The sequence below is a fragment of the Camellia sinensis genome, unplaced genomic scaffold (genome assembly GCF_055761805.1).
Source record: "Camellia sinensis isolate YWXY unplaced genomic scaffold, ASM5576180v1 Unanchor1, whole genome shotgun sequence".
In the NCBI taxonomy this organism is placed as follows: Eukaryota; Viridiplantae; Streptophyta; class Magnoliopsida; order Ericales; family Theaceae; genus Camellia; species Camellia sinensis.
Window position 1 is genome coordinate 21,463,997 of NW_028128987.1, and position 18,519 is coordinate 21,482,515.

The window sequence follows — 18,519 nt, forward strand, 5'->3', positions numbered from 1 at the left end:
GTGGTCAGAGAGGTTGCCATAGGCAGATGCAAGCTCTCTACCACATAGAGGTCTTCAACTCTACGGCCGGTCCCAATCTGCTGCTTAGACATTCGATCCTGCACAGAACAGATAGAAGAAGAAAAGATAACATCAAAACTAGAGGCATCAAGTTGACTGATAGATAATGAACTGACAGATAACTGAGGAACATAAAGGACAGATGGAATGGAGACAACAGACATAGTAGACAGTAGGATAGACCTAACAGATACAACAAACATACCAGACCTATTAGTAGCATTGACAGTAATAGGAAAGGGAGGAGTACAATTTTGAAGTAAGAAGAGATAGGGAGTCATATGATGAGAGGCACCTGAGTCAAAAATCCAGACAGACGAAGAACTACCTGAAGAAGACCCAAGCAAACCTGAATGAAGAGAGGAAACAATGGAGGCAAACTGGGATGGTTGGGAGGTAGACAATATATGCTGAAGTTGACTAATCTGAGCAGTCAAGGAAGCCAAGTCAAGATCAGGAGCCGGAGCAGATGCAGTATACGCAACTTGAGGAGCCTGGAATTGGTTCTGAGACTATTGAAAAGATGAGGCAGACAGACGTCTCTTCTTAGGATAGTGGTACTTCCAATGGCTTCTCTAATGGCAGAAGGCACTCATTAAAAGCTAGAGACATTGTGATAACTAGAAGTCTGAGAGATTGAAGTGTAATAAACCCAAAATGGCCAATCAGGGGTCAAAGGGTAATATCGAGAAATCTGGGGGTTGTAGTGTAATAAGCCTGAAAATAGGGTGTTAAGTATAATACCCAAGCAGATTCTGAGAATAGTGCTGAGAACCACTGAGTCAAATCGAGAACCAGAGAGAGACTGAAGGAGATCGAAGCTGAGAGAGATGAACTAGAAGTCAAACGAAGAGACCAGAGAACCACAAATACAACTTGCTACCTGACGACCCAACTAGAGGTCATGGATGATGACGAGTCGACACGGATGATGATGAATTGCGATTCTGGCGACCACTCGACAATCGTGACTAGGGAGCTTGATGGAGAGACAAAGGATAACACTAGAAATCAGGCGGTGACCACCCAACGATCGTGAATAGAGAGCTCAGTTGAGAGACTAAGGACGAAACCAGAAATCAGAAGCAACGACCAAAGCGTGACGGCTGCTAGGGTTTCGTACCTTGCTCTGATACCATGTAAGATTTCTGAATGTCTTTCTATATCTTCAATTGTTGCTAATACAAAGATTACAACCAATATAAATAGCAATCCTAACCCTAATCTGAACTAGGAAATACAATCAATCTGCACAATCAATTGAATTTGAAATAGGAAATACAATGAATCTAATAATTCCATAAGTAACATAATATTCTCACAAGAAGCACATGTTTCCACTGGCCATGCCATCACCTTGCTTCCACTTTATGTTGTGTTCCAAACCATGTCTTAGCACCCAACATTTGATCATGAAGTAGACGTTTTTAAATGGTTCTTTTCCCCTTGTTTGTTATAGAGTGGATAGGAAATTTAGCTAGAGAATTAACTTGCAAGCATGTCCAACAACAGGCTTGGGGAACCAGTGGAGAAGGCATTAAAAGGGAAGGAAGAAAAGGGCTGGCAGTGGCTCTAGTAATGATGGCAGCAATAGTGGTGATCAACAATGGAGCGGAGAGAGAGAGAGACTGAGGGTGGTGATGTACCAATGATTGTTGTGATGGCGGTCAGCATTAGCGGTGCAATGGTATGTAGATGGAGCAGAGGGGAGATGGAGTGGGGTATTTTTATCATTTCGATGCACTTGTAAGGCATTTATGCATTTTCCCCATGCCATTTTTGGTTTTTATTCATGCCATGTTGCAACTCTGGCATGTGGCTTTGTATTTTCCATTAATTTGGATGGAAAGTGTTACGGTAACATTTAGTTCAAAATCACATGGAGGTGATCCCACTATATTTAAAAGTCAAGGACTGTTAAAAGGTCAAACAACAAGGTAAAATGGATTTTTTGCTTCTTGATTTTTTTAATTCTTTGCATTTGTAGAAACCTAAGCCCATTTTTTATGCCTCCTTTGTATATTTTCATTTTAGTGTATCATGGATTAACCTTTGTATTTGGGTTGCATCTATTTTTTATGCCTTGAATTCAAAAAAGGAGAATTTTTTTTTACCCCATTGTACTGTTCCTTGGAAACGCATACGCATCTTTAACTTTAAAAACCTACAGTTATAACCCCTCTAGAGTAAAGTGGAAACGTGGATGGAATGAAAAACAAGGAACAAAATTTCCATTTGTTTCCATTGAAATGAAATACTAATGGAATAATGGAATTTTAGTGTTTCCCTCAAAACACACTGAAATATAACTGTAGGAAAAATAATACGCATAAAAAAAATGGATTCTGGCATTCCGTTTTTGCTTGAACTGAATTTGTGGATCATATGGGTGAATCGCGTGCCTTCATGATGAACTCGAACAATTCCCAGCAGTAGGATAGAACTACTAGAGAATTACCCACACAATTCATAGTATAAAGGTTACCTTTACCCACATGCTAAGAGAGAACAGCCAGTTTGCCAATGCCTTGACCACTTTAGCCTCCATGGACGACATCCTAGAAGGAATCAAGATGAGGCCCATCATTAAAGAAAAAAATATGCACCAGTCTATGAGATGATCGTTGTAGTCGAGGAAGTTGAAGATGGGCATCCCTAGTACTACGATATATGGAACTTCATAGAGAAAGACACCTACCCACAAGGGGCAACAAAAAAGGACAAGAGAGTCATAAGACGCCTAGCCACCCAATACATATTGTGTGGAGGAAAACTGTTCAAAAGAGGACATCTGGGAATGCACAAATTGTGTGTGGATGTAGAAGAATGAGAGAGAATCATGGAAGCTATGCACAATGGAGAATGTGAAGCTCATGTGAATGGAGTGATGCTAGCCAAAAAAATTCTTCGACAAAGGTACTACTGGTCAATCATGGAGAGCGACTGTATACAGTTTGTCAGAAGATGTCACAAGTGTCAGATTCACACCAACCTCACGAATGTACACCACCATTACAGCTACACAACTTGACCTTGCCTTGGCCTTTTTTAGTCTGGGGCATCGATGTAACTAGGGCAGTCACGCCAAAAGGATCGAATGAACATGAATACATGTTGGTTGCCATTGACTATTTCACCAAGTGGGTCAACGCAGCATCCTATTTGGTGCTTAAAGCCTCGCACGTGGCCAAGTTTATCAAAAACAACATTATATGTAGATATGTAGTGCCGAACAAGATAATGTCAAATCACGGTTCCCATTTCAAAGTAGAAGTGGTCGATTTGCTTGAAAAATATAAGGTGACCCTTCATAAGTCGTCACCATATCGACCACAAACTAACGGGGCCGTTGAAACTGCAAACAAGGATGTTAACAACATTCTGCGAAAGACGATTGATAGATATAAGGACTGGCCAGACAAGTTACCATTCACACTATGGGGATACCGAACATCAATCATAACTTCAACTGGGACAACTCCTTATTCCTTAGACTATGGAATGGAAGCTGTCCTACCCATTAGGATTGAAATCCCTTCACTGCAAGTACTAGCGGAGTGCTAAATAGAGGAGACCAAAAGTTAGAAGAGTAGATTTGAAGAATTGATGCTATTTGACGATAGGAGGTTGCAAGCACTGTATCATGTTCAAGGCTACTAGAGGAGAATTGCACGAGCATTCAACAAGAAGGTAAAGGCCAAGAATCAAAAGGAAGGGGACTTAGTGCTTAAAGAAAATCGAGCCCCTATACATGACCCTAGGGGCAAATTCAAGCTGACCTAGACGGGACCATGCATTATCAAGAAGATCTTGAGAGGAGGAGCCACAATTGTAATGGATCTGGATGGAATAGAATTCGTGCAACCTGTTGACTTGGACAAATTGAAGAAATACTAGCTTTAAGCGAGCTCATTGGGCTGAAAACCCGAAAGGGCAACCTAAGCAAAATGTAGAGCATATAAAAAGGAAAAAGAAAATAATGAGAGCTCACAAGGATGAAAACCTGAAAGGACGACATTGGCAAAAGTAAAAGTGCAAAAGGAGAGAGTTAAAACTCGAGTGAACCTTCTCTTGAGCCGGGATATGTAGGGAACTTCACATTGAAGTTCAGCCCTATCTCATCTAGATTTTATCACATTTCTAGTATCGGCACCGATTGTCATCTTAAGCACAGGAGTTTGAAGTATCAAGGGATTTTAGTTATACAACTCATGGATTCGATCTCAGAATTGTTTAAATAGTTGATTTGCAAAATTGTTGTTTAAATTGTTTTTTTATGGAAAGAGCAAGTGATTTGCATTCCTATCTAATTGATCAATTGCATAGAATTTCCAAAATAAAGGAATAAAACTCATTGCACCATTTTATTGACAACAATCTTAAAACATAACATGAAAGCAAAGCTAGCTAATTCTCATTCAATGAAAGTCTTGAAAAAGCTAAGAAAAACTAAAGGAGAATGGGAAATAAACTTGAAACTATGGGCACCGTGAATTGAGTTAGAGTCACTCAGTCTTTATTCTCTTGTATGCTCTCTCGCCGTCTGCTTCATCCCACTGAATGTCTTGCTCTAACCATTGAATATATCTACTAGATAGCCTACAACTGAAGCTATCTTCTGCCGCCACAAGCTCCCTATCTCGCCAAGCCTTGGAATTCACCCTCAGATGAGGAGTCCGGAAAGCAAAGGTTGTAAGGTATGACTTGACACCCGACAGGACCACTTGTTTATGCAAGTTGTTGCAAAATCCGAATAGGAAAGTAGTAAGTTGCACGGGTAAACCTACCAACTCTACACCTGAGAAGTGAAACATCTCACGAGTCATAGCCGAAAGTGGCAACCAAAGGCAGTGCCAAGCAACATCTCTGCAAGTCCTGTTGCATATCCAGTCATGCCAACCTTCGACGGTATCCATCTTCACAAGTTGGGCCCGGGTATGATAACAAACTGCTGAGTAACTGGTAAGAGCCGCCCGCACCTTCAACTTGTCCATGAGCCATATATGGGAAAGAGAGAAAAAGAAAAGAGAGACAAAAGAGTAGAGAGGTGTGAAAGGAAGGGAAAAAGTGAGTTAGGGTATGCAAAAACAGAAAAGATAGCGAAAAAAAAAAATAGAGATGCGAGATAAAAGAAAAGGCGAGTTGGGATAGTACCTAGAGCAACAATGGGTTACCGGCGAAGCAAATGGTCTCGCCATGATGAACCGTGTCTAAGCCCATCAAAGTCTCAGTCAAGACTAAGCCAACAAAACATTTGCCCTCCCCAACCTGTAAAGGGCTAACTATCAGGAACCGGGCAAGAAAACATATGCGTAAGGCGTTTTGCCTACACCACTGACACTTCTAGTCGCCTTGGTCTCACCTATTGGTAAACTTGTCGATCAAGGTGATAACAGACAACTTGTCGTTTTGCATGTAAGCGTTGGCTTCATCGGGAAGTAACCCGTAGATCTCCTCCAAAGCTTCGGACAACCAACAATGGTATGGGACGTACTAAATCTGAATGTGGAGGACACATCAGCAAAGCTTCGAACTCCTCAAAAGTAGGGCCAAACTCTTCATGCCTAATCTAGAACACATGGATGTTCAGATCCCAAGACTGAACCGTAGCACGAAGGAAGGGTCAGTTGATACTAACCCTACTAAAAGGAAACATGGAGTTCAACCCATAGTTCTGGAAGTTGATCTTTTCCCCACCATCGAGATTGTTCATTCAAGCTGAAATCCCGCTCCTTAAAGACATGGTTAAAAAAGTTAAAAAAAAGAAAGAGATTCGAAAGTGAAATATGAGCAAAAATAGGTTGTGGAACGATGAATGTCGCGCAAAATAGGTATATATAGGCCTAAACAGAGTCCCAGAAGATCAAGAGGCCAAAACCTAGGAGTGCACAGCCAAGTTGTTGTGTGGCCGCACGTGCCATGTGCGCTTGCATAACCCACGCTGGGTTTGTACAGTAGCACATTCCCTATCCACCCACACAACCTAGCCGTAGCAAGCCTTCGGCCTAAATTTTCCCCCTAGCTTGGAGAATAGCGCGACGTCTCAAAGACATCCATCCTGCCCCAAACAGGATAGTGTGGTGATCGGCCTGTAGTCATGGACTACCAAAGGCTTAACTTAGAAAACAAGTTGGACTCCTATGATAATTGGGGCAAAATTTTCATTTTCAAGTGCTGAAGTTTTTATTTATTATATTCAATCCATTCAGAATAGTGCATAACTATATGAAAGGCATACATTCCTCTTGGATTGTTATCTTGCATTATTACATGGTTGGTACAACAAAGTAAAGTACATTTCTTACGAAAACCCAAAATCAATACAATATACAAAACTGACTTCTAACCAAACTTCTCTTCATAACCAAGCTCTTCGTCACCTACATATATATATATATATATATATAAGGGAGAGGTGATCCATTGCCCAGTGAATAGTTATATAGTAAAGTGGTAAATGAATGAACATCGGCAAGCTTTATAAAACATATTTCAAGAATCATAGCTTGAGGATAGCTTAACATGAGCATAATACTTTAAGACTTGAATTTCAAACATGATATGTATAGAGATGAATATTCCAAGGTCTTGAGCATTAAGGTGTTATTGGCATGAGTCCCCCAATAACTAGGACATATTCCAAGGGTGTCATTTTCATGCATGATATAAGAGTATGGGATGTTCATTCATGATATAACATTAGCATAGCTTTCATAAACATAGCATAGGTTTTGCATTCGAATCATAACTTAACAAACATAACTTTACAACATTACTACTCACAAATGGCTCTTGAAGAAGGGTTTCTCCTCCAAAATGCTTGACCTAACAAAGCATGAACAAGGCATTGAAAACATCTTAACTTGCAAGTCCTCAAATCAATTCAAGTATTTTAGTTTAGCTTAACATTTTCTAAAGGATTTCTATTTCCAATTCAAGCCTTTCTAAATATTAATCAAGTGCAAAGCATGTGTCAACGACGTATTTTGAAGGGCCCTAAATGTTCATGACTTAGCTTAATGTTTTCTTAATTGTTTTGTTAAATTATTCAAGGCTTTTCTAAGCTCAAATCCAAGTCTTAATCAAGTGTTAATCATGTGCCGAAGGTGTACACTAAAATGCCCTAAGTACCTTACAACAATTACATATGTTTTGCATTGTAAAATATCATGTTTGAATGTTTCAAGTTGAGGAAAATAGGAAGAAATGAAAGAAAACTAAGTTAGGAAAGGAATTGGCAGGAAATAGTTAAGAAGAAAGCAAACAGCCTTCACTAATTTAGACATATCTCTTTGTATACTTGGAATTTGGATGTGAGACTACCACCATTAGAAACTAGACTTCCGGAACTTGAATTTAGACTTAAGAATCACTTAAAACAGAGTCAAAATGAGAGAGATATGCCCATTTGAAGTTGGTCTGAACAAGGAGTGCTGCATGTGCGGGGATCAGGGCCGCACATGCGAGAAGTGCTGTTCGGGAACACTTGTTTGGGTCCAAAAATCTCGCTCTCTTCTTATCTTTCTCTCTTTATTGTCAAGGTTCCAAAACATGATTTTAGGCTCATAAAACTCTTGAAATTTTCATGAAAACATCATCCTTTTCATGGCAATAGCATCAAAATATAATTAATTCCAAAGTATAAAGATCAAAACATGTGTTTTTCTTAAGGAATTCATGAGTTCTATTCTCTATTCAAACCCTTCTCTTCCACCCTTTCAAAACATCAATTAAGCTTGCCAAACTCTTAGAAATCATATGAAAACATGAAGATGAAACTTCTATTGCATCAAGAATATCAAAATCAAGATTAAAAGGATGAAAACCTAAGCCACCTAGCTTGTTCTTCAACCTATTTTTCTTGTCTTCATACTTTGCTTCATTTTTCCATCATCAACTCAAATTAATGCTATCTTCTTCTCAATCTTAGGTGGTAGGTAGGATTACTACAAGAATTAGGGTTTAAATCTTACCTTAGGATGATCAAAAGATGAATTTTTTACAAGTTCTTCGAGTTTTCTTCTTTTTCTCCTTTCTTTTTTCTTCTCCGTCTTTCTCCTTTCTTCTAGTTGATAATCTCCAGCAGATTTTCTCTTCTTGTTTGGTTTTATGAGGCAAGTTAGGACAAAAGGCTAGCTGGGACAAAAATGGAGGTTTGTGTTTGCTTCACCAATTTCTTTAATCTCCATCATTAGTTTAATTAATCAATATTAGTTATAAATAATCAAGGTTAATCTCTAATTAATCAAGGTTAAACTTAATCTTGCTTAACTTAATTAAACTTGATTAAGGCTCACTAATCTTACTTAATTAACACTAATCTCGATTAGCAAAATAACACTTAGCATCAAAATGACGAGCACATTAGTGGAAGGTCTTTAAGCTCCTCAATTAGTGCATAGGTATGTCCTAGCATTCACAAATTTTAAACTTAAGGTGTCCCCTAACTCTTAGTATTCTTTGAGTATTTCTTTTCTTAAATTTGTCATATCAAGGCATGTTTTTCACTTCTAAATTTCTTACTAATTGTATTCATCCTCTAATGTTTCATCTTGGCAATTCATGTTTCTATCTCTAGAGTATTTTAAGGTAATTAACTTAAGGTAGGTATTCGGTCATGTCAGGTAAAAATGCTTTTGATGTACTACGCACTTGCTTGTTACGTTCATGTGGTGACTAGTTCCTTAGTCTTAACAGTTGATAGTGAGATTCACATGTTCAAAGCTTCCTAACTACACTGATTTGATCCCCGCAACGAGGATATATAGGCAACCCATAGGTTCGATCACTTGCATGAATGTGTGACACTACCTTAAGTCTTAGGGTTGTTTGAACTGGGCTGATCTTGAGTCTTTGACATTTGCTGACTCTCGAGTTTTGTCAAAGAGCGGCAATAGTAGACACTTCATTTTTGACTAACCCTATGACTTTAGGTGCTTGTAAGTTTCCCGATGATGAAATGGTAAAACCTTCATCCCTAGAGATGCTTAAAGTTGTTAAGAGCTACTGTATAACCCTGTTTTAGCCAAAAACCATCTTTTTGTGAAAATGATCATTTTATCCATGGACCCATTTTTGGCCAAAACCCAACTTTTCGGTCCTAGAGAAAAAAGTCCAGTTGAGTTTGAATTGATGAATGATTTCAAAACCATTGACCTATTTTGTGTAAAAACGTCAATTGAGAGTCTAACGGACCTACTTAGGTCATGGAAAGGTCTAAGGGCCCAAAACCACATACTTGTGCATGCATGCATGGCACACATGCCTAGGAGGTATGTGTGGCAGCACATGGCTCATGCGGCTGCACAATTGCCTGACGCCTAAAAATTGGTTTGAAAGTGGATTGTTGGTGCGAGTTGCTTGGGAGGCGCTAAGAGAGAGCGATGGGGCAACCCTTGGACGACCTAGGGTGTTCCCCAAGCCTCCTCCAAGTTTTGAACCTTTTTAGTGAGTTTAGAGAGAAAGAGACTTGCCTCCCTTCAACCTAAACCCTAATTCCGAAAATATTATAACCTTACAGCAGCTTTTCAACCTAGAAGTGCATCTAGGGTTTGAGAAAAGTGAATCAAACTCGAACCAAAGCTTGAGGGAAGCTAGCAAGAAAGGAAACTCGTCTTTTCTTCATGTGTTCTTCGGTTTGTGATCAAAACCAGTAAGTGCTTCTAGTTTTGATATTTCAGTAGCTTCTACTTGTTTTTCAGCATGTAATCATTGCTAGGGTATTAGTATGGCATAAAGCATCATGTAGGGTGGTTGTCTTGCATGGTTTTCACTTTATTTTGCATGTTTTGTTTAAATTATTTAAATAGCATGTTTACGATAGTTGAGCCTTCATATTTACATGCATGTTGCCCGGTTTAAGCATTATTGTATAATAGTTTAGATTCGTACGTGTTAATTGCTTTTGTGCATTAAAATCATGCTAGAACCCTTAAACCGGACTTAGCATGATTAGGTCATGTGTACTTTACTTTATTTTGCATGTTTTGTTTAAATTATTTAAACAGCATGTTTAGGATAGTTTAGCCTTCATATTTGCATGCATGTTGCCCGGTTTCAGCATTATTGTATAATAGTTTAGATTCGTACGTGTTATTTGCTTTTGTGCATTAAAATCATGCTAGAACCCTTAAACCGGACTGAGCATGATTAGGTCATGTGTACTTTATTTAATTCATATCAGGCATGTTGGATGCTTGGCGGTGGAATCTAGTTAGTTCTTCTTTCTTTCATAGCATATTGCTTGTCTTAATGCATTGTTTTTCAATAAATCAAGTTAGATGCTTTTTCATGCAAAATTGATTGTTGTGAATGTTTTCATGAATATTACTTAGTTTAGTTCATGTTTATGGCCATTATAATGTAAAAATCTCTTTTTGGTGGAAAATCTCTTATCTGAATCTAAATTAAGTGTTATTCATTTATTCAAATCGTTTATTTTTAGGGTTAGTAAAGGTTTTAAGGTTTAATAATGAATTGTATGGAATAGTTAATCATTAAATCTCATAAAATAGAATATTAGTAGAGGCCAATCACTTGATTGGGCAAACAGGGGTGCATCATTCAAAGACCTTCCCCTTTTGTACCTTAGTTCCCGAACCTTGATTATTTGGTTGTGGCGGATCTGGTCTTTTGCTTAGTTTTCATTGTTAAAGGTTTCTTAATTCCCCATAGTTAGAATGTAAAATGAGGAAATTTAGGGTTAAGAAGAAGAAGAGAAAGGAATTTTTATGTATCTTATAATGTTGTGCTCAACCCTACATCATTACATTAGCAAAATATATATACAAACCCTAATATTGCAATATGACCATCGTACCCTCAACTTAAGTAAATATTAACAATAGAACAGAAATAACTATAATAACATTCTCCCTCAAGCTAGAGCATAGAGATCAAACATGCTCAGCTTGACAGATAAACAAAGACCAAGCCAAATGTTTGGTGAGAATATCAGCCAATTGATCTTCAGAATGAACATAAGGCGTCAGAAGTTGGTTATGCAATAAGAGATCACGAATAAAATGGCAATCAACCTCTATATGTTTGGTCCGTTCATGAAACACAGGATTATTGGCAATGAAGATACCAGCCTGATTATCACAAGACATGCTTATAGGAGTGTGAACAGAAAAAAAAAAAATCTCGGATAAGAGACTAAACCTAGAGCATCTCAAAAGCAGTATGAGCTATGGCACGGTATTCTGCCTCGGCACTAGAATGAGCAACAATAGTTTGTTTCTTGCTATGCCAAGTAACAAGATTACCACCAACAATGGTACAATAGCCCGAGGTGGAACCGCAGTCAGTCCTATTACCAGCCCAATCAGCATCACTAAAGCCAGTGACAGACAACGAGGAAGAGGGTTGATAGAGCAAACCCCAATTGGGGGCACTCTTCAAGTACTGCAAGATACAACACACAGTAGCAAAATGAGGTGGGCGAGGAACATGCATAAATTGACTGACCACACCCACAACATAAGTAATATCTGGATGAGTGATAGTGAGATAGATTAACTTTCCAACCAACCAACGATAATGACCAATTTCAGGAAATAAGTCCCCAATTTCACCATCAAGTTTGACACTAGAATCCATGGGAGTAACACTAGGGCGAGTGCCTAAGAGACTACTCTCAGCGAGAAGATCAAGAACATACTTCCGTTGAGAGAGAAACAAGCCTTGAGATGAGCGAGCAACTTCAATCCCAAGAAAATACCGAAGATGACCAAAGTCTTTGGTGTGAAATTGTTGGCCTAAATACCATTTCAAATCAGCAATACCAGTGGAGTCACTCCTAGAAATGATGATGCCATCCACATAGACAAGAAGACTCCCAGAAGATGAGTGGTGAACAAAGATAGAGTGATCAAAAGTGGAATGACAAAATCCATAGGCAATGACAACAGCACTGAAGCGATCAAACCAAGCACGAGAAGACTGCTTGAGACCGTACAAGGCCTTCCCCAAGCGACAAACAAAATGCTCTTGACCAGGCACAACATAGCCAAGGGGCTAATCTGGATAGACCTTTTCTTGGAGATTGCTATAAAGAAAGGCATTCTTGATATCAAGTTGATACAAAGGCCGAGAGTGACTAACTGTAACGAAGAGAAGGATCCGAACAGAGTTAAACGGGCCACAGGAGAAAGTCTCTAGATAATCAACGCCATAAGTTTGGGTGTAGCCCTTAGCGACCAGGCGAGCCTTAAGCTGCTCAACAGTCCCATCAGAAAGATACTTAACAGTATAAATCCAACAACAACCTACAATAGATTTGCCAGAAGGTAGAGGGGTAAATTCCCATGTTTGATTCTTATGCAGGGCATACATTTCTTCATCCATAGCATGCTTCTAACCAAAGATAGACATAGCCTGCTGATATGAGTGGGGAATGGTAATACTAGACAAACTGCTCAACTGAGTAAAGACCAGGAGAGAGGCGATCATAAGAAACAAAATTAGTAATAGGATGTTGAGTGCAAGTACATTTACCTATATGGATAGCTATAGGAAGGTCATCTGAAGATATATCGGCGGATGGAACAGAAGAGACGGGAACCTCAGATGAAGGAGATGAACTAGTTAGGCCATAAGACACAATGTGACGAGTTTGAGACTGTTGATAAACCTGCAATGGAGACGTAGAGGCGAGATTGGAAGAAGGTGATATACGAGAGGAGGAGAAAGGAACATAAAAAGGAAGAGTAGGAGTGAGAGAGGCTCACTCCCCCTTAGGATAAGAGAGAAGATCAGTGGATAGCTGTTGTCTAGGGGAGGAGAAAAACAGAATGGACTCAAAAAAGGTAACATCAGCACTGACAAAGTAGCAATGTGACTTAAGATGATAACAACGATGCCCTTTCTGATTGCGAGAATAGCCTAAGAACGCAGACCTGCATGCTCAAGGAGATAACTTATCCAACCAGGGTCAAGAACATGGACAAAGGCCACACAACCAAAAATGCGATGAGGTAGAGTAAAAGGAGATATTGTGGGATATAACAGAGAATAGGAAGATGTGTGTACAACACTAGAGTGCATGCGATTGATAAGTAAACAAGCGGTGAGAACTGCATCGCCCCAAAACTGTTTGGGGACATGCATATTAAACATCAGTGTGCGAGCAACATCTAACAAATGGCAGTGTTTCCACTCCGCAACACCATTTTGAGGGGATGTATGGGAACAACTAGTCTGATGGATAATACCATGAGTACCACAAAAGGTAATCACAATATATTGCACATATTCTAAGGCATTATCAGACCGAAATATCTTAATACGTTTGCCAAATTGAGTAAAGATTTCATTATAAAACTTAGAGATGATGGAAAACAAATCGGATCTCTGCTTCATTAAAAACAACCAAGTCATCCGAGAGCAATCATCCACAAAAATAACAAAATAAAAGAAACCATTAACAGTGGGAGTTTTAGGACCCTAAATATTTGTATGGACAAGAGCAAAAAACTCAGACATACGAGTAACATTACGACTAAGAAAGAACTACGGTGATGCTTCCTAAATTGATAGGCTTCACACTCAATCTGAGAAACATGACTCAAATCAGGAACAACTAACTTGAGCTTGGCCAAGGAGGGATGACCCAAACGAAAATGCCACTGAAGAGGAGATACAGTAACACTCAGCACAGCAGATAGAGGATGAGGAGAGGTCTCAGTGCCCAAAAAGTATAAGTCATCCTTCTCATGCCCTGAACCAATTATCCTCTTGGTCTGGAGGTCCTGCAAAACACATGAAGTAGCAGAAAAGGTTATTGAACAATGGAGAGCTTGAGTCAATTGGCTAACAGAAAGCAAATTAAATGGAAACTTAGGAACATAAAGACCAGAAGGTAAGGAAAGGGATGGAGTAGGATGAAAAGGATCTTGACCACGGACAGGTCGAGAAGATCCATCAACAAGCATAATAGTATGATCAACAAGTCTAAGAGTATCAAAAAGAGAGGAATTACCAGAAACATGGGAACTAGCACCAGAGTCTAGGAGCCAAGGCTGAGTAGACTTAGCCACACATGCAATATTACCTGAACTAGCCATGGTAGCAGTAGAGGATGAAGGTAGACTAGGCCAAGAGACTGGATAAGAGTAGCAAGCTCACTAATCTGAGTAGTGAGTGTCTCAGGAGAATTAACTGGAGAAGCAACAGACCCAGTGAACAAGAAGGAAGACTGAGAGGATAGAACATCCATAACCTGATGGACATGGTCAAGTTTGCCATACTTCTGCCAACACCAAGGTTTAGTATGACCTTGGGAACCACAATGAGTACACTTGCAATCACCACGTGTATGAAAACCAGGTCTACTACTACCTCCACTACGGAAACCACCACGTAAGCCACCACCAAGAGAACCCCGTGAACCGGAATAAGAACCCCATGAACTAGATAAACCATGAAAACCCTCGCGAGTGGACCCATGATCACCACTACTAGAGACCAATGCAGAAGATGACAAAGTAGAGGACCCAGAGGTGGATTGTGCTTGTCCCAATGAAGAGCGTAACAGCCTAGAATAGGCATTAGCAGCAGAAGGTAGAGTCTCACTAGCAAGAATTTGATCCTTGAACCCTTGCAACTTAGGATCTAAGCTAGAGAGTAAATAAGCCATCATAAACTCCTCCCAATGTTATTTCTATTTGTTCACATCAGTAGTGAAGGGTCGATGCTGCAATAACTAATTCCACAAGGTCTTGAGACTACTATAATAATTAGGGAAAGACCGGCCATGTTAGCGCATAACAAAAATCTGCTCATATAACTAATAGACCTCGAGAGACATTACTTTGATTTGAAAAAGAGTCAGCAAGGGAGTCCTAAATTTCCTTAGAGGTATCACAAAATTCCACGGTAGTAGCAACATGTGATTCCAGACTATACCAAATCCAACCCATAACACATGAATCCTCACTACAATCATCATAAGCTTTATCATTAGTAGAAGGAGGGAGTTCGCTAAGGAAGCAAGACTTCTTCTTTCCACGTAAGAAAATTTTGACGGCGTGGGCCCAAACCAAATAATTAGCACCATTCAATTTCTTGGTAGTGATAGATTTAGGCATGTCGTCATCTTTACCCATACTTATAGCCTCAGCCTCAAGCTCAACCATAATGATCAATCACACAAAATTCTCAACACAAGAGCATGAAAAGGGCAAAATACTTGCAAATAGTCAATACCCACAACAACCAGCACCAACAATCGCCAATATAGACACGAAACTAGCTCAAAAAAGCAAAAATCCATGACAAAAATAGGCAAGAGTGAGGAGAACACAGGTCTGCCAACCAAATTTGGACCAAAATTAGACCAACACACACCAACCCAACAGTAGAAATCAACAAATAGAGAACAAATATCCCCTGCTAGAAGGATTTCAGCCCTTATATAGGAACTTTCAATAGGTAGAAATGAAGAAAACAGTGCTGTTGGACCAGAATGAGGCAATAATCGAACAAAACATCAACCCAACAGTAGGAGAACCACAAATTAAGATCAAGGACCAATAGGGTTGGTATTTTTGGCTCCTAGGGTAGTGATTCCAACAAGAAGAAACAGCAAAAAACAGCCCCAAAAGCATATTCGAAAAACAGTCCCTAAAAACATGAAACACTTTCAAAAATTGAAAACTTACATCAGGGATGATCAAAAAAATTCACAAAAATCACCATAAATCTCAGGAGGCAATTTCAAGTCAAGTGGTGTAGGTTTCATCCGTACAGTGCTTACGTCATGCTAATGTCATCGTAAGGCTGATGACATCAGCACATCTCAGTCACCTCAGATCGATCTCCAGAATCTGTGGAACACGTTCTGATGAAGAATAGATCGCTCTAATACCAAGTTAGAATGTAAAATGAGAAAATTTAGGGTTAGGAAGAAGAAAAGAAAGGAATTTTTATATATCTTGTAATGTTGTGCTTAACCCTATACTAGTACATTAGCAAAATATATATACAAACCCTAATATTGCAATATAACCATCGTACCCTCAACTTAAGTAAATATTAACAATAAATCAGAAATAACTATTCTAACACCCATAAAATTAAGTGGCGATTCTATTGATGTGGGAAAGCGAGTTGGTACAACACTGTTTGGAAACGCACCTTATACTCAAAAAGGCACGGAGTCCACACATGCTCTCATCTTGAGAGACCTTCTACTTGCTTCATTTGAACATAACAAATTCATCAAAAGTAACTTCTCCACTTAGTACAAAATTGTTCAATTCAGGGTATCAAAGCCTATACCAGAAACTATTTATAGCTTTCTTGGCTTTAGGATCCAATTTACTTTCTTTGACATGAAGATAAGTAGGACAACCAAATATATGCAAATAATTATAGTCTGTAGCAAGTTCCCCAAACCAGCAAAAAAGTTTAAAGTTTTGTAGAAGTTGGATAATATTCGTGTCTCTTTGTTGTTCTTTGCTCCTTTGAAGCTTTTGGATTTTTTGGTTTTGTCATGTTTATTTACCATAACTTCAATGGTTCATTGTCTGTCATTTTCTCTTATTCCAGATTCGAACTTTAGGAATGCTACGGTCCAGATTTCATTCACTGCCAGGTGCCTTTAATGCCTGTTTAATTCCAGAGGAAAAGAGTGAGCCAACAAAAAAGAAAGGACTGAAGGCCACTTTTTTTGGGAGCTTTGTTGAGGTTATTTCTTTTACTACTCTTGATCTTTTTTCTACTGCTTTTGTTGGATCTTCGTTCTGATAATTCCATGAAAGTATGGAAACTTCTTCACTTGAATTTTATTTATCTAATTGTTTTTTTAGATCCCATTTAACAAAGAAAAAGAAGCAGCTAGATTTGCTCAACTGTGGAACACAATAATCAGCAGTTTCAGAGAGGAGGATTTTATAAGTAATAGGTAACCCTGAGCGTGCTGCATAGGAAGATAGATTCTTTTTTTTGTCTTAAAATGTTCTGAGAATTTTTTTTGTCTGAATCTTTTTATATTCTGCTGTAGAATGTAAAACTTGGTATGATTTTCAGGGAAATGGATCTGTTGCTTGTTCCATATTGGGCTGACAGTGAATTGAACCTCATACAATGGCCCCCATTTTTGCTTGCAAGCAAGGTTCGTTTCATGGCTCAAAACTTTGTTTAAAACAGAACTGTTGCAGAACACTCAATTGCAAAAAAAAAAAAAAAAAAATGTAATTTTTGAATCAATTAAATAATATATGAAGTTAGAAGTGGCACTCAAATGAATTTATTTATAGGAAGCTTGAATTTACACCAATTGGAGATCAAAGAGAAATAGTCTATTGATATAGTATGGTTATGGCAACATAGAGCAAGTATTGTGCCAAAAGGGCAAGAGGATGGCAAAAAGAGTTATGTTGACATGGTGAGAAAGGAAGAATTTTGTTTGTGTATGTAATTTGGACTTAGGCTTGTTGAGTTGCAATTATTGTGATGAAATCCAAATGCAAAATAAAGATCAAATCAAGAGAGAGAAGACAAATGCCCCAATTAGGGGTAAAACCCCTAAGGTCTAGAGAGAGAAACTAAGCTCTACTCCAAACTCAATGTATATTCTTTTATTCCAAAACTAAATACAATGAGTATTACATCACCTATTTATAGACTACAACTAATAAGCTATTTAACAAACACTTAGTCTATTTATTCTACTACATCATACTCTCCGTCTTTAAGAAACTTGTCCTCAAGTTTAAGTAGCAACTAAGTGAACTCAACGTAACACTACTCATGTAACCGTAGGTGAGAGATACATGTTGCGTTTCCTCGTCCAAGAACAAATGATTCTCACAACTTAGCCACTTGCAAATACATCGAACTTCATCCTTGCATCCTTGGTTCAACAACCAAAGGTGTGTCCATACTTCCTCGCTAAAACTTGGACATAACCCCACTTCCAAACCCGTTCACCTCTAACCTACATACTAGTGCCGGAGAGTACTCATTCTGTCACAACTGTAAGTTTTCTAAACAACCTGTATATTAGATTGAATTAATTTGAACAAAGAATACATACATCATTTATATAGAGTACCACTAATTCCTAACCCTACATGAATACATTACTGAAATATATAGAAGTCTAATAGACATAGGACACTTATTCCTAATCCGAGGAGAACACATATTTCTCACACCCCCGCTCAAACTCAAGGTGTTTTAGCAGAAAACACTGAGAGTTTGTCAAGAAAAAACCGAAACCGAGCAGTGGTGTGAGTCTTAGTGAAGAAGTCAGCAAGTTGCAGAGCCGAAGAGACAAAAGGAAGCGAGATAAAGCCAGACTGCAGATGCTGACGGACGAAGTGACAATCAATCTCAATATGTTTTGTCCGTTCATGGAAGACAGTGTTATGAGCAATTTGAATAGCACTTCGGTTGTCACAATAAAGAGAGGTTGGGGAAGATTGAGGGACGCCCAACTCAGATAGGAGCTGA

The 18,519-nt window shown here is 38.8% G+C and overlaps 1 protein-coding gene across 3 annotated transcripts in view; it reads left to right on the top strand.

The window, feature by feature from the left end:
- LOC114267863 (callose synthase 3-like) overlaps positions 1–18,519 on the top strand; it is a 125,265-nt gene that overhangs the window by 64,743 nt on the left and 42,003 nt on the right. For all 3 annotated transcript variants that reach the window (XR_014357482.1, XM_082910517.1, XM_082910518.1), the window contains exons 21-23: positions 16,612–16,749; positions 16,872–16,966; positions 17,092–17,176. Coding sequence is in view for 2 of the 3 variants with exons in the window: in XM_082910517.1 (XP_082766643.1) it covers positions 16,612–16,749; positions 16,872–16,966; positions 17,092–17,176 (318 nt within the window). In the remaining variant the exon portion in view is untranslated. The remainder of the gene's footprint in view (positions 1–16,611; positions 16,750–16,871; positions 16,967–17,091; positions 17,177–18,519) is intronic.